This window comes from Mobula birostris, chromosome 13 (assembly GCF_030028105.1).
Source record: "Mobula birostris isolate sMobBir1 chromosome 13, sMobBir1.hap1, whole genome shotgun sequence".
Taxonomy (NCBI): Eukaryota; Metazoa; Chordata; class Chondrichthyes; order Myliobatiformes; family Myliobatidae; genus Mobula; species Mobula birostris.
This window is the reverse complement of record NC_092382.1, coordinates 9251303-9276839: the sequence shown is the minus strand read 5'-3', so window position 1 is coordinate 9276839 and position 25537 is coordinate 9251303. Positions and strand designations below refer to the sequence as shown.

Below are 25537 nucleotides of genomic sequence, written 5' to 3'. Positions count from 1 at the left end.
AGTTGAGGAAGCAAAACCTTTGTTGTCCAGAGTAATTACCATAATAATTATGTGGGCTTTGTTGAGATTATATCTGGAATATGCTCCCCATACTAACATGGATTATGCAGACCAAAGAACAAACCGCCAGAGGAACTCAATGGGTCGGGCAGCATCTGTGGAGGGAAATCAATTTTCAATATTTTGGGCTGAGAGTGGACGGGAAATAGTCAGAGAAAAGAGGTGAGGGGTGGAGATGGGGCAAGACCTGAGGAGTGAGAGGTGGATCCAGGTGAGGAGGGAGGTGGGAAGGTGGAACTAGTGACAGGGGTGCGAAGTAAGTGTTTGGGCCAACATGGGGCTGCAGAAATGGAATTTAAATCCATAGAGGGTTATCGAAGAAGTTAGAGAGTGTTTGTTTTAGAGATTCAGCAGAATGAGCATTGGAGGACGATGAAGTCTCAGTGATCGTCTTCACATAAAACAGAGGCCGGCAGATGTGTGGAGACTGAAGGGATCGAGGAACTGTGGATCGGACAAAAACTCTTGGCTGAGATGGGAGAACAACCGACATCTTGTTGATGGTTTGAGGGGCTGAACGGCCACCTCCTACTGTTTCTCACTTGATATTTCAGTGTTCCTGTCCAGCGAGGCTCCGGAGGAATGTGAATAGAAATTAGTGCTTATAAGCATAGAAGTGATTTCCACGAAACCTGCACAACTCCTGTTCGGGTGGGAATTGTGTATCGGACCGGGATGGGAATCGAAACCGTAACTCGGAGAACCGGGAGGTGGGGCGATGGGGACGGGGAAGACAAAGAGGGAAAATTTTAAAATGTAGCTGGTGTAAAAAATAAAATAACGTGTAAAACGCAGCTGTGGGTCAGGGAGCGTGTGAGGGGCGAGGAGCAGAGTCACCGGTTCAGATGGGAGACCCTCCACCCGTCACGTGATCCCGTTTCTCGCTCCCATTTCAAGCGCAGATCTGCAGCATCTGCGGGGTTTTATTATCGAGGCCCCGCCCCCGCCTCAGCCCCCCGCTGCCGAGGCTCCGCCCCCGCTCTCAAAGTCCCCGGATGGGCGGTGCTTTTCTATCCGTTCTCTGTTGAAGCGGATGGTCGGCTGGGAGCCGGTGAACCGATCGCTGTCTGCGGGACAAATTGATCAAGTTCTCATCGGTCAGTGTTGAGGCCGGTCACTAGGTGTGAACGCGACCGACAATTTCCCATCGGTGAGTACTGATGTCGATCCCGGTGGGGTGGGGTGGGGTGGGGTGGGGTGGGGGGGGTGCTGATGTTGGGCAGAGCGTCCCGTTAACTTCCTCGAACTGGCGGCCTCGTCCCACTTCCTGGACAGAACCTGCCGGGGTCGGTCCGGCTTATGGGACCGTCACACCGAACCGCCTGAGATGAGCCGCCGCTCAGCCCCGGTTGTTCTGGTCCCAGGAGCGGGATGAGGTGGTGAAGCCGAGACTGAACAAATCCATTAAGATGTAGCTGGGGACCTTTACCTCCATCACCCGGCCCGGTCTCGGATCCAAACTTCACCTGGATCGATGCCTGGGGTCGATAACTGTTTTACATATGTCCAGCACACTGGAATAGGCCGTTCGGCCTGGTGTGCTCTTGCAGACGCGAGGGTTCAACAGAGTAATCACACCCTCGGGACACTGATCCACGTGTATGAGTAGTTTCATTTATCCCCCGTTCAGACAGGACAGTGAGATCCAGATCTCTAACGTAGGACAGTGAGATCCAGATCTCTAACGTCCTCTCGGGGTACTGGGAAGTTTATTTCCATCTTGTTTCCATTGCAACGACTTGCCGAAATGCAGCCAGTGTTTCCCGATATATGAGCCTATTAATGCCGGAATTAAGTGTTGTTTCATTTATCTGGGTTTCTCGGAATTGTGTACACTCCCTCCAGAATTTCCAAAGGAGCAACCCAGGCCGTCTAATATTTCCACACGATTAAAATGGGGAATCTTTATTTTGTTTTACATGTACAGAGGTACAGTGAAAATCGTGTCTTCGGTATCATCCACACAGATCAATACATTACAGCAGTACATTAAGATAACAATACCTGAGTGTAACAACTCATTACGGTTACAGAGGAAGTGCAGTGCAGGTAGATATGTGGTGCAAGGTCAGATCGATTTAGACTGTGAGCTCCATCTCATCCCGCTGGGGAACATTCAGTTCGCTTATCACAGCCGAATGGACACCGTCCCTGAGCCCGGTGGTATGTTTCTGTTTTATTTTATCTTCGCCCCAGTGGGAGGGTGAGAAGTGAGAATGTTCAGGTTGTGGGGATCTTTCATTATGTTGGCTGCTTTACTGAGGCAGCGGGAAGTGTAGACTGAGTCCATGGAGGGGAGGTTGGTTTCTATGATGTGCTCAGCTGTGTCCACAGTTCTCCGCTACTTCATTCAGTTAAAGGAAGAGCGGTAGACAGTAGTTGTATTAAGCTGTGCGGTATCGGGATGGGATACTTTCTCCGGAGCACTGATGAAGCGTGTAGGGTGGGAAACGACAAATACCGAACTTCTTAGTCAAGTCAAGTTTATTGTCATTTCGACCATAAGCTGCTGGGACAGTACACAGTAAAAAGAAAACGACGTTCCTCCAGGGCTATTGTTTGTTCTGGCTTTGTTATATTGGAATCTGTTATCTAGTAGTGTGTACTATTATTTCAGTGTCAGTGTATTACTGGACGACCATCGGAGAGTGCACTTGATTCCTTCTCCCACCGGGTTCCATCTGCTCATTCCCTGCCCATCTGGTTCAACCTCTATCCAGTCTGAATCCCACCAACTGAATGATATATATCAACCCACTGTTCAATCTCTGTCCAGTCTGTATCCCACCACATCAATGATATATATCAACCATTTTGTTCAATCTCTGTCCAGTCTGTATCCCACCACATCAACGATATCTATCAACCATTTTGTTCAATCTCTGTCCAGCCTGTGTCCCAATGCCACAATGATATATTTCAGCAAACTCTCTTCTAAATTTTGTCTTCATTGCGAAGATTTGTTTTGCATCTTTTCCAGGATTGGGTTTTTGATAGCTGGAGCTACCAGAGGTTTAATTGAACACAGCAGGTGGCAGGGTAAAAGCAGCCATTTCAATTTTAGTTTCCCCGTTACAAAATGGCTGCAGTGTAAATCTTTGTAATAATGAAACTCACAGCATCTGATGTTGAGTTTGTTATTTCCTTTTTCGGTTATTTTCGGTGAGCCACTTCCTCCGTTTCCAGGGTAACGGCCCGTCAGAGCTGCAGCAAGTGTTGTACTTTTTATCGCTCTGTGGTCACCGCTTCTCAGCGGCCTCAGGAGCAAATGTGACAGAATGACAGTGGGAGGAAAGGATGCTGTGAGCATTGACGGTATGGGATGTATTACACCAGGGTCAGAATGAACTGAGAACTAACAAATGGTTTGGGGTGGGGTGGCATTTACTGTTTAGGGTGTTGTTGATATTTTACAATCAGTTACTATCTGTGCATTAAAACGAGGAGGGAGAGAATACTACAGTTGCAGGAAATTCAAAGTAAGGAGGAGAAAATACTGGAAACGCTCAGCAGATAGGCAGCATCTCGAACAGTCTCAGTTCTGAAACTGGGTCTTCCACCATTTGTCCTTTCAGAGATGTAGTCTGATGAACTGAGTTCCCAGCATTTTCTACTTTATAATTTTACATTTTGTTCCTGCTACACTGCAGGAAACATGGCAGCCAGCTGTACTGGGCGAGATCCCACGCAGCAAGAAGATTGAACTGGGATTAGCTGAGACACTGCCGCATATTACCGGCAGCAAAGAGCCCTGGGAGAGTTGGTGCTTGAGATACAATCTTGGGATGGGGGCTCCAGGAATATGGAACTGGCAGTGTTTGGGCTTCGGTCTACGTTGGTGCTTTTACAGATGTGGCTGGATGTTCCTCCTTCCACAGTGAAGCAGACGTCTCCAGGGGCTGGATATTGGTAGCGTGAGTCTGTCAGTGTGAGATGTGGAAACACCCAATGTGATATGTGGAAAAGATGTGTGAGGCTCTGGGTGTGGGCTGTGACCCTCTGAGGTTGGATCCTGGAATACCACACGTTTTCACCCAGATAAAATGAATCAGGGGATCAGGTTGTCCGGGTTTATGAGATGTTGAGCGAGTATTTCTGTTCTGTGCTCAGATGTTTGGTTCTGAGGTTCTGAAGTTCTGAAGCAAAGCAGAGAATGAGTTCCCATTCCATCCCTCGCAGGGAGAGGCTGTGATTAATACGCTATTTTGTGTTTGCCCCAGTAGAAATAGACCGGGGTTTCAGAATTCAATTCACTTTTGGAAATTCCCCCTCACTGTCACCTGTCTATCTGCCAGTGGGAGTCAAAGGGAAACTCAAGATGCTGAAGATAGAACAGAACATGGAACAGTACATCACAGGAACAGGCACATCGGCCACAATGGTGTGCCAAACCAGATAAAAAGTAAATCAACCCCCCCCCAAAAAAAAATAATGACGCCTACGTACACAATGTCCATATCCTCTCAATCTTCCTCACACCCATGTGCCTACCTAAACATCTCTTAATAGCTTCCAATGTGTTGGCTTCCACCACCATAACAGACAATGCATTCCAGGCATCCACACCTCTCTGAGTAGAAAAACTTACCCTAACATTTCCTTTGCAACTACTCCCTCACACCTTCATTGCATGTCCTCTGGTATTAGACATTTCTAACCAGTGAAACAATACTCCCCGTCTACTCTATCTATGTCTTTCATAATCTTATAAACCTCCATCCGATCTTCCCTCAGTTCCTACCACTCCATGGAGAACAACCCAAGATTTTCCACTAAAAACTGGATGATGTTTGAATCCATTCTGATGAAAGGTTAAGAAACCGAATTGCTAACTTTTTTCCTCTCCCCACAGCTGTTCCTTACCTGCTGAGCATTTCTAGTGATTCCAGTTTATCTGTGTTACATTCATCCTGGAACATTTTGTGAGAGTTGACAGAAGAGTAAAGAAGGCACAGCTTTTCCCAGTACATTATCCTGGTACCAATTGTCCTGTTTTCCCCGGAAATGTATTCAGTACAGCTGTTGATAACAAGGTTCACAAGAATAATCTGAGGAATAAGCATTATGCATGTGGAGCATTTGATGGACCTGGGCCTGTGTTCAGTGGAGTTCAGAGGGATGGTGGTTGGGGTTTGGTGGTGGTGGGGGGTGGAAGTTAGGGCGGGGGTGATTATTTACACCAACTGAATAACAGCAAGTCTGGATGCACTGGGAATGGAGAGGGTGTCTTGATTAGACGGAGAGTCTGGGATCTGAGAGTGCTGCCTCAGAATAAACAGACTTCACTTTAAAACTGAGACGAGAGCAATTACTTCAGCCAAAGGTTGGTTCATCTGTAGAATTTGATGCCACAGAGGGTGGTGGAGGCTATCGTTCGGTATATTCATGTTCTGGATTGCTAAATAGGTCGAGTGTTATAGCAGGGAAGCAAGAATATGGTGTTGGAAAAAAAAACATCCTCCGTGATTGATTATGGAGCAGACTGGAATGACCGAATCACCTAATTCTACTCCTATGTATTATAACTTGTATCTTATAACATGACTGAACGATGACTTCTTTGTATCCCATCACAAACAAGAGAAGATCTTCAGATGCTGGAAATTCAAGCAACACACACAAAATGCTGGAAGAACTCAGCAGACCAGGCAGCATTAATGGAAGAGAGTAGAGTCAACGTGCACATGTTGCCTGGCCTGATGGGTTCCTCCAGAATTTTCTGTCTGTTCTTTTGTATCCAAGACAGGTTATGTAAAGTGTGAGGGACAGTTCCAGATTTCTTCACTCAGATCATATCTGTATTAAGATTTAAATTTCAGGTTAATGCTTTGTTCTTGTTTGTGTTAGTAACATATTTCATTATCTGTCTGGTTAAATTTAGACCTGCGGTGAGAGGTTTATTGGAAGAAAAGCCCACGACTGGAAGCGAACCACAACTGAAGATGAGGGAACAGCAAGAATGGAACCAGCCCGAGGACTGAGAGCATCAACTGGAGAGAACCCTTCTGACTCGAAGTTTCCATTAATTCAGCCAGGAGAAAGTTTGGTGAGTCTCATTTACTCTAACATTGGTCCTTTAGACATTGCACTTCTGTACCAAGGAAAATAGGAAATAGCTGGAATGAGACTAAATAAACCTAGATGTGCCAGTTATGTCAGTTGCAATCATTCCAGATCTGCTAATATGCTGTCGGCATCAGCTCTGTGAAGCCACGCACATTCCCTCATATTGTTTGCTCATTTCAAACTTGTCACTTCCGATTTTTCCTTGCTTTGTCTGTGAAATGCGTTTAGAATTTCTTCCCTCTATTAGACGCCGCAGTTGTTTCCTGCTGTAGTGATAACAGAAATGTGGAATTACCGTGACTACTACTACATCGACTCAGGCCTAGGGGGCCGGCGTCAGGCACGATGACGGACTCCCCACTGCTCCGTCTGCCTCATCAGTGTGTTCAGTTCACCTACATTAGCCGTGCCGCTGTCTTCTAGGACCGTGTTGACCATAGTCTTGAGAGGGCGCCCAGGGTTCATCCTCCCATGTTTCAGCTCCCATATGATGACTAGGCTGGCAGGTAGCTCGGGGTGTCGTACCATGAACTGCAGCAACATGTCATTAATTCCCCCGTCTATTGCAAGCTGCAATGATATACTTGCCCTCAAGTATATCGTCGTGCAAGCCTCTGCTAAGAGCAAACCCTCTTGAAGCCAAATGTCCCAGCACCACATTTCATTCAGTCCTAACTAGCAACAGCCAACCAATAAATAATACTTACATACCCTGGCGTCATAAACTATTTTTTTTTACCAAAAAATTGTCAGAATCCGTGCTCAAGCAGAAGTAGGTTTTGCAATGTTCCCATCTGACCCTGTAGCAAAGGCACAGGTTACATCTGACTTGAGATGAACGAATGTCCACGCAGCCAGGACTGCTACAGCTGCCGGAGTCGGTTTAAACTCAGTCGTTGAGGGATGGGAAGCAGCCTGTTGAGTCAGATGATGAAGCCGTTGATATTAAGGAAGATGCAATGTTCAGAGAGACTGCGGAAGGATTAGCTGTGGATAGGGCATCATGTAATGAAAAGCAGCATCAGTTTCCCCTCCCCCTCCCCCGACTCCCCTTCTCACTCTCCTGTTTTTTTTTTACCAGTATTAATCACGGGAGTCAGGAACTCTTTCTGCTCACAGACCAGTGAAAGTAAAGCCTTTGATTCCATTTCAGAGCCCAGTTTCTTTATAAAGAGTGGTGTTGAAGTGTTTTCCAGATGAACATGGGGGAATGTGTAACGGAAGTTTGAATCAGATCAGCAGCACCTTCGGAAAGCCGAGTGGTCCACTTATGCATTTGGTGCGTTGATTAGAAAAGTTCTGACAGTTTAATTAGTGTAAGCCAATATAACTTCTGCATATTAATTATATTGTGGAACTGAATAGAAACACTACATTGATTAGGTATATACATGGATATTTATGAGTTAGTGTTGTACCGCAGCGGGTTGCGGATCGACCATGACTCATTCGGTGAGCTGGCCAGCACGGTACGGGACCGAGGGCCAGGCTCCCGCGGTCTCTGTTACTGACTCGACAGTCTCCCCATCTTCCGCGCGCTCCAGCTCACCACCCCTCCCACTGCCCACGCGCGCCCTCTGGCGGAGCGCCGTCACCCTCGCGCTCCCGTGCTGACGCTGCGCGTGCCCGGTATCTCCCGTGAAGTGACGTGAGATTTACTTGTCTCTCATTGGTGACAGCAAATGCCAATTTAGCATACCAACCAATGGGAATATGGGGTTTGTCATTAAGGAGTTCCCTCTCGAGACCCCGCCACTTGTTTCCTAAACTGACTCTTGGGAAATATCCAACAAGCTTGTTGCTTCAATGCCGCTCTTCCTCGCCATGGAGTTAGAGGAGCTGCAAGGGCGACGGATTGAAGAGGGAGAACAGGGGGTTTATCTCCTCTGAAGTGGCGAGGACGAAGGCTTCAATACATTTGTAGCGGACACCGGTAAAGTGTTGACCAGCAAGTGCAGTGTGCAGGGGGTGGGGGGGGGGGGGATATTGAGAGCAAGTCACGATCTTTCTCTATGACACAACGGGCTGCAGGGACTCAGTGGCTGCCTTTTGTTTGAGCTGGCTGGGTTTAAACAGCGGAGTAAACAGACCCACCTTGGGCCAGCAGCCTGTCCCAGTAACACTCACAACACGACTGTCCCAGTGGGCGCTGTGGGGACAGATGTTTGGAGTATGGTTGCTCCCTGTCTGCATCAGCAATTTATCTGAGGGACAAAATGCAACATTTACAAGTCTGTTATTGACTGAAAACATTTGTATTTATTCTGTATTTTGCTTATGATACAATCATTGTCCAACTTATGTTCCTTTAATCGTCATTCAAAACATACATGAAAACCCATGACTACAGCCAAATACAACAGCGTTACTGCACACCGAGTCTTCTTGTTGGAAACTGCCTCGGTAAGATCCCTCGAGGGCATAGCCATTGTCTGAGTAATATTATCTATCCATCGTAGTGTCTGTCATCCTCTCCTTCTTGTTTTGCCTAACATGAGAGTCTTCTCCAAGGAATCCTGTCTTCTCATGATGTGGCCAAAATATTTCATCTTCTCAAGCCTCCTAGTGAGCAGTCTGGCAGTGTTTCTTCAAGTATTGACTTGTTGGATCTTCTGGCTGTCCAACGAACTCTTCACACTTTTCTCCAGCATCCAAGTTGAAAGGCGTCGATTCTTTTGTGTTCAGTCCAGCTCTCACAGCCACACATCACAACTAGAAATACCATAGACTTGACTCTACGGACTTCGGAGACAATGTTATGTGTCTGCGTTTCAGTATTTTTTCTAAATTCCCATCGCTGCCCTCCCCAGGAGTAAGCACCGATTAATTTTCTAGCTGCATTTACCATGTATAGAAACTGTTGAGCTGAGGAAGACAAAATCCATCACTGCTTCCACTTCCTTTCCACTTAATACGACGGAGTTAATAGGACTGCCTGGTTTTCTTAATATTGAGCAAGGAGCCAGCTTTCTTCTTTCACTTTCATTCGAAGCTTCCTCAGATCCTCCTCACTTTCAGCCATTAGAACAGTATCACCTGCATATCTGAAGTTGTTTATCTTTTGTCTGGTAATTTTGATTCCAACATTTTGAGTCCTCTAGACCAACATTCCTCATGATGTGTTCAGCATATAGATTAAATAAGTAGGGTGACAGAATGCAGCCTTGTCATACTCCTTTCCCAATCTTGAACCAGTTTGTTGTTCCGTGGTCAGTTCTGTTGCTTCTTGATCTCCGTACAAGTTTCTCATAAGGCAGATCAGATGCCCAGGTATCCTCATTTCTTTAAGGATTTGCCATAGTTTATTATGGTCCACACTGTTGTAGGTTTTAGATTCATCATTAAAACATAGATAAATACTTTTCTGGAATTCTGCTGATTTCTCTATTATCCAGCATGTGTTAGCAATTTTGTCTCTGGTCCCTCTGCCTTTTCGAAAACCAACTTGTACATCTGGTTGTTCTCGTTCCATACGTTGCTGTAGTCTTGCTTGCGTGATCTTTAGTGTCACCTTGCCACCGTGTGAAATTGCTCGGTAATTTGAACAATCCTTTACATTGACCTTCTTGGGAATTGGGATATAAACTTTTATTTTCCAGTCTAAAGGCCATTGTTAGGATTATCAGATCTGCTGGCAAATTGCATACAACACTTTTACAGCAACATCTTTTAAAGTTTTAAACAATTCAACTGGACCCCTGTCACATCCTGCAGCCTTTTTATTGGCGTAAATACGAGGAATTCTGCAGATGCTGGAAATTCAAGCAACAGACATCAAAGTTGCTGGTCCTGACGAAGGGTCTCGGCTGTACCTCTTCCTAGAGATGCTGACTGGCCTGCTGCGTTCACCAGCAACTGTGATGTTTGTTGCCTTTTTATTGGCAATGTTTTCTATCACCCATTTGACTTCACTTTCCAGAATGTCTGGCTCTAGATTGTCGAGGGAGTCATTGCTGGTGTCTTCGCTGTTGGGATATTTTCTGTACAATTCTTCTGTGTATTCCTGCCATTTCTTTTTGACATTTTCTGGTTCTGTAAGGGCCTCCCCTTCTTTGCCTTTTACTATACTTATTTTTGCATGAAATGTTCCTTTGATTTCTCTAATCTTCTTGAATAGATCTCTTGTTTTTCCAGTTCTTTGGTTTCTTCATCTTCTTTGCATCAGTCTGTTAAGTAAGTTTTCTTATCTCTCCTTTGTCTTCTTGAACGTTGTGTTCATTTGGAGGTATTTGTTCCAATGTCCTTCACTTCTCTTCGCTGCTCAGCTTTCGCAGAAATCCATTTAGCTTTCCTGGTCTTCTTTTTGTTTGCAATGCTCTTCTGGCTTCTCTCTACCAGCTTCACTGCATATTCTTGAGGGATGCTATCAACATCAAACCTTACTTTACCTTGGTTTTCCTGGTGCTCTGCAGTTTCATTTTGAATATTGCATTGAATATTGGTCTGAGATTGTCGCAGAACGGGGGCATTGTGGAGTATGGGTGCACTGTTCGCTCAATACGGCAACATGGGGTAGTGAAGATGTGTTTACCACGTCGTCCTTCAACAGTCAGGGTACTGAGTGCTGGATTTGGGAAATTATTTTATTTATTTTTTTATTGAGATACAGTGAGCCGCGCTGCCCATTAGGTCCCCCGAGATCATCTGGAGGAAACCCATGTGATCACAGTGAGAACCTGCAAACTCTTACAGGCAGCGGTGGGAATTGCAACTGGGTCATTCAAACTGTAAAGACATGTGTTAACCACTATGGGACCGTTGTATCAGTCGTTGGTGAGACTGTGTTTGTGGTACAAAGTATAGTTCTTGCCGCTATATGTTTCAAAAGGCTTGGGTAAAGTGGAAAGAGTGCAGAGACGATTTGCGAGTCTGTTGTCAGGGCCAGAAGGCCTCAGTTCTGGGGAGAGGATGACCACTCTGTTTTTACTCCCTGGAAAGTAGGAGACTGAGCAGCAATCTTACAGAAGTGTTTTAAATTTGAAGGGCAGAGTAAAGCATGGTTTATACTTCTGCATTAACTGGACGCTGTAACCTACGCAAGTGGTCTACGCGCATTTTGAGCATTTATACTTGTGCGTTGGTGTATCTGTGCAGCTCGGCAATTCCCGCACGTCACGCATGTGCACTCATCCGCCCACACAAGGCTTCATGGTCATGGTAGTGTCAGGGTAAACAAGACGCGAGCGTCTTTTTTCGTGCGAAATGTGTCCTCCATAATTTAGAACCATAGCACCATAGAAACTACAGCACAGAAACAGGCCTTTTGGCCCTTCTTGGCTGTGCCAAACCATTTTCTGCCTAGTCCCACTGACCCGCACACGGACCATATCCCTCCATACACCTCCCATCCATGTATCTGTCCAATTTATTCTTAAATGTTAAAAAAAGAACCCACATTTACCACCTCGTCTGGCAGCTCATTCCATACTCCCACCACTCTCTGTGTGAAGAAGCCCCCTCTAATGTTCCCTTTAAACTATCACCCCCCACCCTTAACCCATGTCCTCTGGTTTCTTTCTCCCCTTGCCTCAGTGGAAAAAGCCTGCTTGCATTCACTCTATCTATACCCATCATAATTTTATGTACCTCTATCAAATCTCCCCTCATTCTTCTACGCTCCAGGGAATAAAGTCCTAACCTATTCAACCTTTCTCTGTAACTGAGTTTCTCAAGTCACGGCAACATCCTTGTAAACCTTCTCTGCACTCTTTCAACCTTATTACTATCCTTCCTGTAATTAGGTGACCAAAATGGAACACAATACTTCAGATTCGGCCTCACCAATGCCTTATACAACCTCATCATAACATTCCAGCTCTTATACTCAGTACTTTGATTAATAATGATTAATAAAGGCCAATGTACCAAAAGCTCTCTTTATGACCCTATCAACCTGTGATGTCACGTTTAGGGAATTTTGTATCTGTATTCCCAGATCCCTCTGTTCCACTGCACTCCTCAGTGCCTTACCATTAACCCTGTATGTTCTACCTTGGTTTGTCCTTCCAACGTGCAATACCTCACACTTGTCTGTATTAAACTCCATCTGCCATTTTTCAGCCCATTTTTTCAGCTGGTCCAAGTCCCTCTGCAGGCTCTGAAAACCTTCCTCACTGTCTACTACACCTCCAATCTTTGTATCATCAGCAAACTTGCTGATCCAATTTACCACATTATCATCCAAGATCATTGATATAGATGACAAATAACAATGGACTCAGCACTGATCCCTGTGGCACACCACTAGTCACAGGCCTCCACTCAGAGAAGCAATTCTCTACCACCACTCTCTGTCTTCTTCCATCGAGCCAATGTCTAATCCAATTTACCAACTCTCCATGTATACCTAGCAACTGAATTTTCCTAACTAACCTCCCATGCGAGACCTTGTCAAAGGCCTTACTGAAGTCCATGTAGACAAGATCCACTGTCTTCCCTTCATCCACTTTCCTGGTAACCTCCTCGAAAAACTCCAATAGATTGGTCGAACATGACCTAACATGCACAAAGCCATGTTGACTCTCCCTAATAAGCCCCTGTCTATCCAAAAGCTTGTAGATTCTGTCTCTTAATACTCCCTCCAATAACTTATCTACTACCAACGTTAAATTTACCGGACTATAATTTCCCGGATTACTTTTCGATCCTTTTTCAAACAACGGAACAACCTGAGCCACTCTCCAATCCTCCGGCATCTCAACTGTAGACACTGACATTTTAAATATTTCTGCCAGGGCCCCTGCAATTTCAACACTAGTCTCCTTCAAGGTCCGAGGAAACACCCTGTCAGGTCCCAGAGATTTATCTACTTTAATTTTCCTCAAGACAGCAAGGACCTCCTCCTTTTCGATCTGTACAGTTTCCATGATCTCACTACTTGTTTCCCTTAATTCCATAGACTTCATGCCAGTTTCCTTAGTAAATACAGATGCAGAAAAATCTATTTAAGATCTTTCCCATTTCCTTTGGTTCCGCACATAGCCGACCACTCTGATCTTCAAGAAGACCAATTTTATACCTTACAATCCTTTTGCTCTTAATATACCCTGTAAAAGCTCTTTGGATTATCCTTCACTTTGACTGCCAAGGCAACCTCATGCCTTCTTTTAGCCCTCCTGGTTTCCTTCTTAAGTATTTTCTTGCACTTCTTATACTCCTCAAGCACCTTATTTACTCCCTGCTTCCTATACATTTCATACAACTCCCTCTTCTTCTTTATCAGAGTTGTAATATCCCTTGAGAACCAAGGTTCCTTATTCCTATTCAATTTGCCTTTAATCCTGACAGGAACATACAAACTCTGCACTCTCAAAATTTCTTCTTTGAAGGCTTCCCACCGACCGATCACATCCTTCCCAGAGAGCAACCTGTCCAATTTCGGAGGTCTGTAAGGCTTTATGGAAAGCATTACAACCAGAGTTCCTTCCCTGCCCTTCAGTCGCCCAATGGGAAGCTATTGCAGCGTAGAATGACATGCGATACAATGAAGCGGACCGATCACAGTTGTTGCGTTCTGCGTTGCCGCGACGCGCGATTGAATTTTGTGAGAGGTGCGCGTCGCAGCAATGCAAGCTGTCGCGTGGGGGTCCTTATCAAATTTGCGTAGGGTTTGCGGTGACGCAGAGCTTACGGCGACGCGTTGACGCAGAGTATAAACCAGGCTTGACTGACTCACTCTTTTATTTGTGTAATTCAGATCATCGCCAGCAGGTGGTGCTTTCTTCCACCCAGACGGCGGACAAGCAGCCGACAATCAACCAACTCAGTCAGAGTCAGAATGGACACAGGTATATTCACTGGGCTCTCTGTCATTAAAACTCTGTCATCATTGTACACGTGTAGTCAAATCATCAATAGTTCAGAGGAATAAACTTGGGCGCTAAAGGGGCACAGCAAAACGTGCCATTAAACGGGGTCATTGACCCTACCGGTAAAGCGACCTTGAGCACTGGAACAATGCAGCAGGTCCAGTGCAGGGACCTACAACGAGAATGGTCGAATCACTCCGCTCACCGTGCAGATCTTCACCTGAGTGAAAGGGGAAGGAGCTCCTGAATAAGGTGGGTATGGGTGAAACTCAGACAGGAATACAGCAGCGGGCAATGTAACCGTCCAGGGAACAGACAGAATTTCTGTCAGTATTTGGTACATCCTGATGTGGGAAATGCCTTCAACAGACAGTGAGAAACAGATGCTGTTTTCTGTTTGGAAGGGCAGTGGTGAATTCTCCCCGGATTTCCGGGTTGTTGCTCAATGGAGCTGAGGGGAGTTCTCGGTGTGTTTTCTGTGGCCGAGTTAAGGAGCGTTATATTGTGGGAGAACGGGCTGGGTGCGGGAGACAGTGACAGAGAAATTTTAAACAGGGAATCTGAGTGGGCTACGGAGGCATTGAATGTCCTTGGTGAATAGGATTAAAGTAAAACAAGAGGGTAAGTAGGGAAGGCAACACACAAAATGGTGGAGGAGCTCACAGGTCAGGCAGCACCTATCGAGGGAAAGGAACAATCGACGTTTCGGTTTGAGGAATCTTCAGCGGAGACTTTGTACATTGATTTCAGTGTTGTCTTGGCCACATCAAATAGAGCAGGAATGGAGGAGCATTCTTCTGGGTGAAGGTCTGTGACCAGTAATCTCCGCAAGGCTACTGGCTCGCTATGTGTCATGTGTGATGTAAATAACTTAATAATAAGCTATGTATTACTCAAAATGATTAAATAGAAAGAATCACGTAGGTGGATTGATTCGTCGATTAACCAACTCGGCGGAGTTGTGTAAATTTGGGACTGTTGTCAAAATGTTCAGCATCCAATGAGAAATATGAACAGAAAGTCACCGAGTACAGTTAATTCGGGCAAATGTGAGGAGTTGCACCTTGGGAGATCAAGTTTGCTAGCGATGTGCACAGTGAATGCTGGGACCGTTAGGAAGGCTGATGAGTGGATGGGTCTTGTGATGGATGGGCATAGCTCCCTGAAAGTGGGAACACAATTGGCAGCGTGCTAACGATGAGTTGATGTGTGAGTACGTAATTTTTAAAGTTGTGCTGTAACTGGATGAACTGTGGTTAAGAGACAATCTCAGTATTGTGCACAAATCTGGTAGCCATATCATGAGAATGATGTGGAGGCTCTGGCGAGGGTGCAGGTGAGTTTCACCCTGATTACAGAATATTGGCTTCTGGGAGAGGTCGATCAAGCTTGGATTCCTTTCTCTGGAGCGTCGGAGTCTGAGACCGCTATCTCAGAGAATTCATAAATTTATGAGGGGCAAAGCAAAGTTCGATAGTCCATGACTTGGTGCAAATATCAAGCACTGGAGTGAATAGGTTCAAGGTTAGAGGGTAAAGTTTAAAGGGGATTTAGGATGCATGTTTTCCACAGAGAGTAATCGGTGTCTGGAATGAGCTGCCGAGGGAGGGACTGGAAACAGATACTCAGCAGCATCTGAGAGGGGTTTGAACTCATGAGTAGGCCGGGAATGGAGGGATATTGACCATGTTCCTGAAGATGGGATTGGTTTAAATTGGCATCGTGTCCGCATACACATCGTACACTCAAATATTTTATGTTCTGTGACTGACAACAGATCTGAATTCCGCAATCTCGGCCTTCCTGTCAAATTGTGAGGATCACCAACTGTTCCAGTTGACGAGATTCTACATGGAGCGACTGGAGCAGGCGATTGAGGAGGGTGTGGAGGGAGTCAGCTTCATGTTAATGGGCGAGGATCACTTCACCGGGCCAGAGTATCACGTAAGTGGTAGGAACATAGACTGAGTGTAGATTCTACTGAATCAATCACAGACTGACAGAACCAGTGTAATGTTACCTCTGGGCTATGAAAGTCCTGCAATGCTTGTGGTCAACATCAAGAACAGAGTTTTTGTTTGCAGAAACCAACCCAGGCCTCTGTTAATATTACTGAACACATTCATTTTTAGACAGGTTAGGATACAGACAATGATTGATAGGTGAATTTAGTGATGTGACACTTGATGGGCATTGCAAGTGGACAGAGAACCACTGACATCACATCATGTTCCCAATGCTCGACCTTAATGGCCATTCAGCAGACTCTCTTGATTACTCCCGGGTTTCCCACAAATCAAATATATATTAACTTATTTCTCAGCTCATTTCTCGAGTCTACCTTCAACTCCATCATCAATTGAACAGGCAGGACTGAATATCGTCTCTCTTTTCAACTACTGACCCTCTTTCATTTGATCAAATATTCCAACAATCCTCATGGTTCAGTTACCTTCTGTTCCTTGTCACTGTTCCATGTTGAGTTTGTAATTACCACAGTTCCTGTTAGCACTAGGAACTGCAAAATAATATCACTGAAAATCGTCCAAGCATCTGCAGATAACACAGAATTACCAAGAAATGTCTTTCCAATGGTCCTCCTGTTACTGGGACACATTCACCTATTGCTCACCAGACTGAATTTTAGTGAAGAGCCACATATTATCCCCAACGCTAACATTCCACATGCGACAGCTGACAATTTCAATCCAACCTTCCCTCTCTGTATTACTACCATTTGACTTTGGTCTCTCTGACATGCACAAAAGTCCTGTAATTACTGTCTGCTCCTCACTGCTAGTTCCCAGCTGTAGGCTGACACTGGACTCATCATGGAGCCGGGCAGTTAATTGTGAACCTGCTGCGGTCACCAGAGATTCCCCCTGGGAAAATCAACAGTGACTCTGTCATAGTTTGACTTAGCCATAGTCATCGAACTCTACAGTACAGCAACAGGCTCTTCGGCCCATCAGGTCCACACTGACCTATTATATGCCTAGTTGCATTGATCTGCACACCGACAAGAGACATCCATGCCACTTTCATTCATGTACTTAAAGTAAATTGTTTTTAAATGATCAAATCGAATGCACATGTACCACTTCCGATGGCCGCTCGTTCCATACTCTCACCAGCCTCTGAGTGAAGAAGTTCTCCCTCAAATTTCCTTTCATCTTTCATCCTTAATCTATGGCCTCTAATTCCAGTCTCACCCAACCTCAGTAACAGATGCCTATTTGCATCTACTCTATCTATACCTTTTATAAACTTTTATACCTCTATCACATCTCTCCTCGTCCTCCTACACCCTATGGCAGTCCTAACCTATTCAAACTTTCCCTCTACCTCAGGCCCTCAAGTCCTGACAACACCTTGTAATTTTTTCTGCACTCGTTCAATCTTATTGATATCCTTCCGAGAGGTAGGTGGGCTGCGTGCGGGTCGGTGGGACTAGGTGAGATTAAGCGTTCGTCACGGACTAGAAGGGCTGAGAAGGCCTGTTTCCGTGCTGTAATTGTCATCTGGTTATATGGTTACATTGCTCCCAATTAGCCTCTGCAACATGAATTTCAACATAATATCCCAACTTCTGTATTCGATATTTTGATTTAAGAAGGCCCATATCCTAAACGTTTTATCAGGACATCTACCTTTGACAACACTTTTAAGCAATTTTGGATCTGTATTCCCTGATATCTTGGTTTTACCGCACCGCTCATTGCCAAACCACTCAATGTCTTAATGCTATCCTAGTTTGTCCTCAAATAGTGCAACACCTCACACTTGTCTTCATTAAATTCTATCTGCCGATCTCCACTCCACCTTCTTCCAGCTGTTTCAGGTCCCGCTGCAAACTCTGATAAACTTCCTCGCCGTTACTACCTAGATGTTATCCACAGATTTACTGACTCAGTTTACCACATTATCATCCAGATCCATGAAGCACACCACTAGTCATAGACCTCCAGTCAGAGAATCTCTACTGCCTCTTTTAGATTCTCTCACGAATCCAATATCTAAACTAACTTACTACCATGTCATGAATGCCAAGCGACTTAACCTTATTAACCAGGCTCCCATGAGGGACCTTGTCAAAGGCCCTGCTGAAGTCCATGTAGACAACATCCCTCACTTGCCTTCACTGCTCCCCTGGTAACATCCTCGAGAAACCATAAGATTGGTAAGACAAGATATACCAGGTACAAATCAGTGATGACTATACCTGATGAATCCTTGTCCATCCAAATACTCATACCCAGTCCCTTAGAATACCCACCAATAACTTTACCACCACTGTTGTCAGGCTCACGACCCTATAATTCCCCAGCTTATTTCTACAGCCTTTTCAAACAGCAGAACAACATTATCTACCCTCCAATACTTCTGCATCTAACATTTTAAATATCTTTACTGGAACACCTGCAAGCTCTGCACTCGCCTCAGACAAATTATGAAGGAAAACCCTGGGGATTTACCCTCCCTAATCTGCCTCAAGACAGCAACCACCTCCTCCTCTGTATAGAGTCCATGATCTCACTGCAGTTCCGCCTCACTCTAAAGATGCTATATGTCTCCTGAGTAAATATAACTGTAAAAAATCCATTTTAAGTCTCCCCCATCTACTTCAGCTTCAAGCATAAATGCCCACTCTGAGCTTCAAGCACAAATGCCCTCTCTGAGCTTCAAGCACAAATGCCCACTCTGAGCTTCAAGCACAAATGCCCACTCTGAGCTTCAAGAGGACCAATTTAGACCGTTGGAATATTTTTGTTCTAAATACATTTGATGAAGGATTTGGGGTTCTCTTTTCCCTTGTCTTCTGTAGCAAACTCAGGCTGTACTTTCGCCCTCTTGATTTCCTCCTGTAGTAACTCTTGCATTTCCTGTACTCATCAAATGCCTCATTTGATCCTTTGAGCCTATACTTGTGATATGCTCAGGGCCTTGATATCTCTTTTTAAAAAAAAAAAGAAGAAAACAACATTCCCTAAACGAAGGTACCCTTGTCTTTTATTCTGTCGGGAACATTCAAACTCTTCATTTGTGGTCATTTATGTATTTGAACTCGGTACTCTCAAAATATAGGTTTTGGAGGCCCTACACTTACCAAGCACATCTGTACCAGAAATCAACCAGTCCCAATCCACTTTCATCAGATCCTTTCTGGTACCATTAAAATTGGCTTTTCTCCAATTTAAAGTCTTAACCCAAAGACCAGACCCATCCTTTTCCATAATGATTGTTAAACTGATGTTATTATGATCACCAGATCCAAAGTGTTCTCCTGCACACTCCTCTGTTGCTTGCCCTGTTTTGTTCCCTAATAGGGATTCCAGAATGCACTCTCTCCAGTTGTGACCTGAATATATCGATTACAGAAACTTCCCTGGACACATTTGACCTACACTATCCCATCCAGCCCTTTAACCCAGTGAGTCAGTCAATAAATGGAAAGTCAATTGTCTACCATCAGAATCTTATGTTTCTTGTTTCTGTGAACTCCCTGCACGTTTGTTCTTCTAAATCCCATTGATTATTGGGTGCTCTATAATATAATCCAACTAACATGGTCATCCCTTTCTTATTCCGTAGTTTCACCTATGCAGTCTCATTGGACCAGCTATCCAGTTTGTCCTGTCTGAGCAATGCAGTGACATTTTCTCTGACTAGTTATGCCACTCGTCCCTCTGTAATCCCTCCCACTCTATCGAATCGTGTCTAATGCAACGGAACACTGGAATGCTGAGCTGTTAATCCTGCGCCTCCTCCAACCAAATCACAACAATGGTTACAATGCTGTAATTCAATGTGCTGATCCACATGCTAGGCCGATCTGTCTTTCATACAGTACTCCTTGCATTGAAATAATACGTATTTTGGGAAAAACAATTCTCATCCTTTAGTTTCCTGACTTTGTATGTTGGCTTAACAACATCTTTCCCACACAACCACTCCACCATCCATGCTGGTTCCTCACCCCCTGCAACTCAAGTTTGACACCTCCCCTCTCTCCATGCAGTGCTAACAACCCTTCCCACAGGGGTATCAGTCTGCCTCCAGTTCGGGTGTAAAACGATCACGGCTGTCCAGGCCACAACTTCCTTGGAAGAGAGCCCAAACATCCAAACATCTGAAGCCCTCGGTCATGCACCATCTCATCAGCCAGACGTTAAACTGTATTATCGTCCTATTTCAGTCCTCCCCAGCATGGGGCACGGGTAGCAATCTTAAGAACACAACCCTGGAGTTCCTGCACTTCAGTTTAGCATCTAACTCCATGAACTCACTTTGCAGGACCTCATCACACTTACTACTCTTGTCATTGGTACCAACGTGGACCATGACCTCTGGCTGCTCACACTGCCCTTAAGAAAGTTTCAGACTCGAACCGAGATATCCCTGACACACCATCCAGAAATATTGTTCTCGTCAACAGAATCTCCAGTCTGTTTTCCTAACCGCGGAATTCCCCCTGTTAGTTCAGCTCACGCTTCTCACTCGTTCTGAGTCACAAAACCAAACTCGGTATCAGAGGCTTAATGACCGTGGCTTTCCTCTGCTAGGTCATACCCCGAAACAAAAATCTGTATACCTGTTACAGAGGAGTTTCCTGCAGTGGCTGCCTCTCAGTTACCTGTGTCCTGCGCCTTAGGTATAGCTCCATCCCTGTATAGCCTGTCAGTCAACCTCTCATCCTCTTGAATGATCCTGGGTTCAACCAGCTCCAGTTCCAATTCCTGATCACAGTCTGTAAGAAGCTGCAGCTGGATGCAATTCCTGAAGGTGTAGTTATCTGGGACACTGGCGGTCTCCCTGCCTTGCTACACGCAGTATGAAGAGCATTCCACTATCCTGCCTGGTATTCTCACTGTTCTAACCGTGAAAAGGAAGGGAAAATACTATCCAAAATCTACCTAAAGCCTCCACCTCGCCTCACTGAACCTTCTCTGACACAAAGCCTCAACTCCCCACTCTATCCCTGGCTCACTCACACTGTGTCTACTCCACTTAAAACTTGCCAAGCGGATGTTTCCCGACAATCTGTGGCGTTGAGAAGGACATGACTGACCCCGCTCACTTCTTTTAAATTCTTTCCCCCACTATGAACACTTCAATGGCTGTTAGTGATTTGCGGCGAGCAGAATGCACTGGGTCAGTCCATGTTCAGGGTAGATTTGTACCCATCCCTCCGCTCCTCAATATATTCCCCATTGTTCATTACAGAGCGTGACTGAGCTGGCGGAGAAGGGAAACCGAGCGGGCGCTTCCAAACTCCTCCTGGACCTAGTGATGGAGAAGGGCTCCGGGGCCCGGAGGGTGATGTGGGAATCCTTTGTGAAACTACACCACCATTTACCGAAGCTGAGCAGAATATTGAATGAAATATGGGAACGTGGTACGGTGAACAATACACTGTGTGTTACAGATGTAAATGCTGATGAATTTACAGTATTACACAGAACAGACTTCATGCAGGTTAATCTGTTGAACAGGTGACAGCCAGTTCGCCTACATGGACACTGAGCGGGGTTTATCTGAAATGCCGGTGCATCTGAAGGGTAAGAGATGGAACGGAAATCTCAAAGTCTTTATTTCACTCTGACAGTCTGAATACCTGTATTTAGAGGCCGGTTTAGAGACTGCCAGAGTCGGGAAGACAGGTTTTTGTTGCTGTGGCTGAAGGACAGAAAGCGATTTTCATTTGTCACAACACCCGACACCTTCCGGGTCTCAGGCTGTGCACCCAGAGGCCTCTACGAGTTTGATAAACAGACATTCCAGTCAGTCAGAGATGAAACCACGGCGTTCCCCTTTCTGTAGGGCCGAATATCCTGGGATCTGACAAAACTGAAGGCAAACCATTCCAATTGGAACATCCAACTTCAGCAAGGGAAACCTCATACCTCCGATCCAAAGTGGAGCCGAGAGTTGTTGTTATTCCTCCAAAGCCCACAAGACATAGCAGCAGAATTAGGCCATTCAGCCCATCAGTCTGCTCCGCCATTCCATCATGGCTAATCCCAGATCCCAGTCAGCCCCATACACCTGCCTTCTCGCCATATCCTTTGATGCCCTGACCGATCAGGAACTTCTGCCTTAAATATACCCATGGACTCGGCCTCCACTGCAGTCTGTGACAGAGCATTCCACAGATTCAGTACTCTCTAGCTAAAACGAAATCCTCCTTACCTGTTTTAAAGCATCGCCCCTCAATTTTGAGGCTGTGCCCTCTGGTTCTGGACATCCACCCTGTCTGGTCCTTTCAACATTTGGTAGGTTTCAAACACATTCCCTCGTATTCCTCAAAATTCCAGTGAGTATAGGCCCAAAGTTGCCAAAACACACCTCATATGTTAACCCCTTCATTCCCAGAATCATCCTCTTGAATCTCCTCTGGACCCTCTCTAATGACAACACATCTTTTCAGAGGTATGAGGCACAAAACTGTTGACAATACTCCAACTGCGGCCTGAATACCGTCTTGTAAAGGCTCAGCATTTATATTAGATGCATCATCGAACATTTACAACACTCTATTCCATCTGCCACTTTTTGCCCATTCTTCCAATTTGTCTAAGTCCTGTTGCAATCGCACTACCTACCCCTGCACCTATCTCTGTATCATCCTCAAACTTTCATTCCATCGTCTACATCATTGACAAACAATCTGAAAGCCAGTGGTCCCAATACTGATCCCTGCGGAACAGCACCAGTCAATGGCAGCCGACCAGAAAAGGCCCCTTTTATTCCCACTCGCTGCCTGTCAGTAATTCCGCGACACATGCCAGTATCTTTCCTGTGACACCATAGATTTTTATCTGGTTAAGCAGACTCATGTGCGGCACCCTATCAAATGCCTTCTGAAAATCCAAGTAAATGCCATCCACTGACTCCTTTGTCCACCCTGCTTGTTACTTCCATAATGAATTCTAACAAAACCCACGCTAACTTACTTTGTCATTAGTCTCCAAGTACCTTGAAATCTCAACCTTAATAGGAGACTCCAACTCTTTCCCAATCACTGAGGTTTGGCTAACTGGCCTATAATTTTCTTTCTTTTGCCCTCTTCCCTTCTTAAAGAGTAGAGGTACAATTGCAATCTTCCAGTCCTCCAGGACCATGCCCGAATCAAGTGATTCTTCAAAGTTCATGACCAATGCATCCGTCAACTCTTCAGCATCCTCTCTCATGACTGTGGGATGTAGTCCATCTGGCACAGGTGACTTTGCACCTTAAGAGCTTTCAGTATGCCGAGAACTTTTTAATTTGTAATAGAATGGCACTCACTCCTACTGCCTGTCACTCGCAGACCACTTCACGCTGCTAGCGTCTTGCACAGTGAAGATATATGTAAAGTACACATTAAGTTATTCTGCCATTTGTTTGTCCACCATTACTATGTCACCAACATCATTTTCCAGTGTTCCAGTATCAACTCTCACTTCCTTCTTACTGTTTATATAACTGAAAAAAGTGTTTAGTGTTTATTATCCTGCTTTATATTATTGGCTTTTCTGCCCTCATATTTCATCTTTCCCCTTCTTATAGCTTTTTTAGTTGCCTTTTGTTGCATTTTAAGTTTTCTATTCATCCAACTTTCCCTCACGTTTGTTGTCTTGTATGCCCTTTCCTTGGCTTTTATGTAGTCTTTAAATTCCTTTGTCAACTATGGTGGCCTATACGTGCCACTTGAGAACCTCTGCCTCCGTAGCCCATATCTATCCTGCAACTTGTGACCTGTTCCCGGAAGCTTCAGCCATCTCAGCTCTGCCGTCATCTCCACTGGTATCCTTCTCCAATCTACCTGGGTAAGCTTCTCTCTCGTGCCTCTGTAATTCCCTTTATTCCATTGCGATACTGATACTGTAAGTTATGCTTCTCCCTCTCAAACTGCAGAATCAATTCATTCAAATGATGATCACTACCTCTTAAGGGTTCTTTTACATTAAGCTCCCTCATAGGATCAGGGTTATTGCACAACACCCAATCAAAGATAGCCCTTCCCTGAGTATTCCTAAGCACAAACTGCTCTAAAACGCTAACTCATCGGTATTCAGTAAAATCCCTCTCTTGCGATCCAACTCCTGAAGTTTGTTTGATTTTCTTATTCCGCGAGCATATTGAAGTCCCCCATTACAATTGCGTCATCACATTTATTACATGCCTTTTCCAGCTCCCTTTGCAATCTCAACCCCACACCTTCGCTACTATTTGCAGGCCAATAAAGGATTCCCATAATTTTTTTTTTAACCGTTGCAGATTCTTATGTCCACCCACAAAGATTCAGCATTCTCTGACCCTATGCCACCACTTTTTTAAAGATGTGATTCTATCTCGAACCAACACAGCTACAATACCACCGCCTATGCCTTCCTGCCTGTCCTTTCGACAAGACGTACATCCTCTACCGTTAAGCTCCCAACTGTGGTCTTCTTTCAGCCACGACTCAGTGATGCCCGCAACATCATTCCAACCAATCTCTAATTGCGCCAAGCGTTCGTCCACCTTATTCCGAACGCTGCGCGCATTTAAATACAATGCGTTCAGTCCTGCATCTGCGCCCTTTTGAATTTTGTCTATGTGGTACAATTTAACACTTTGCTCTGTCTGTATGTGAACCCAGTCATTGGCTTGTCCTTCCTTACATTCATGTTACACCCATCGTCTACTTGTAAACCTGCTGGTTCATCCACAACTCTATCGTCCGAGTTCCAATCCCCCTGACATTTTAGCTTAAAACACTCCCAACAGCTCCAGTAAATCTGCCCGTAAGAATATTGGTCCCTATCGGATTCGTGTGCAACACGTCCCTTTTGTACAGGTCTTACCTGCCCCAGAAGTGGTCCCAATTATTGAGAAATCTGAATCACTGCCCCCTGCTCCAAATCTTCAACCACAATTCCTCTGCCACCTCATTCTATTCCTATTGCCACTGTCGGGTGGCACAGGCAGCTGTCCTGAGATGACTACATTTGAGGTCCTGCTTCTCAGCTTTTTACCTAACTCCCTGTGTTCTGTTTTCCAGACCTCCTCCCTTTTCTCTTCCTATGTCGTCGGTACGAACGTTTGCCCCGACCTCTGGCTGCTGAACATCCTTTCTCAGGATACTGTGGACGCGTCCAGAAACATTTTGGACAATGGCACCTGAGAGGCGAAGACCATCGGTGTTTCCATTTTCTGTCCACAGAATCACCTACCTGTCCCCCTGACTTTAGAGTTCCCTATTACCGCTGCCATCCTCTTCAGCTTCCTGCTCTTCCGCACATCATCGGGGAATTGCCTGAGGTCATGTACCAGCTCCTCAGAGAGTAAGAGACTGTAGACTAGTGCGGGGTGTGTTACATTGAGACTGGTACAGCCTGGAGAAGGAAACAGAAATAGTGTTCCTTTTCTGTGGCTCAGTACTGACAGCTTAATCCTAAAGGACTGTCAAGAACATGGGGTCCATTGTGAGAAAAGTAAAAGTCAGTAGAGCAAGTAGATGCCCCCCTCCCCCCACTGTTACCCTCTGCAGTGTTGCCCAGTTCAGCAGAAGCTGAGCAGTGAAAGCGGTGAAACCAGCCGCTCCACACAACACTCTCCTCTCCAGAATCACGTGTGCA

The 25537-nt window shown here is 45.3% G+C and overlaps 1 protein-coding gene across 5 annotated transcripts in view; it reads left to right on the top strand.

Annotated features, from left to right (window-relative positions):
- The window catches only part of LOC140208330 (NACHT, LRR and PYD domains-containing protein 3-like), a 40366-nt gene that overhangs the window by 6766 nt on the left and 8063 nt on the right, over positions 1 to 25537 (top strand). For 3 of the 5 annotated variants that reach the window (XR_011888738.1, XR_011888737.1, XM_072276924.1), the window contains exons 1-6: positions 1090 to 1210; positions 5942 to 6106; positions 13823 to 13913; positions 15712 to 15878; positions 21159 to 21330; positions 21428 to 21493. Coding sequence is in view for 3 of the 5 variants with exons in the window: in XM_072276924.1 (XP_072133025.1) it covers positions 6020 to 6106; positions 13823 to 13913; positions 15712 to 15878; positions 21159 to 21330; positions 21428 to 21493 (583 nt within the window). In the remaining 2 variants the exon portion in view is untranslated. Of the gene's footprint in view, positions 1 to 1089; positions 1211 to 5941; positions 6107 to 13822; positions 13914 to 15711; positions 15879 to 21158; positions 21331 to 21427; positions 21494 to 25537 lie in introns of those variants that run through there. The other 2 variants (XM_072276925.1, XM_072276926.1) reach the window with 2 other exon arrangements.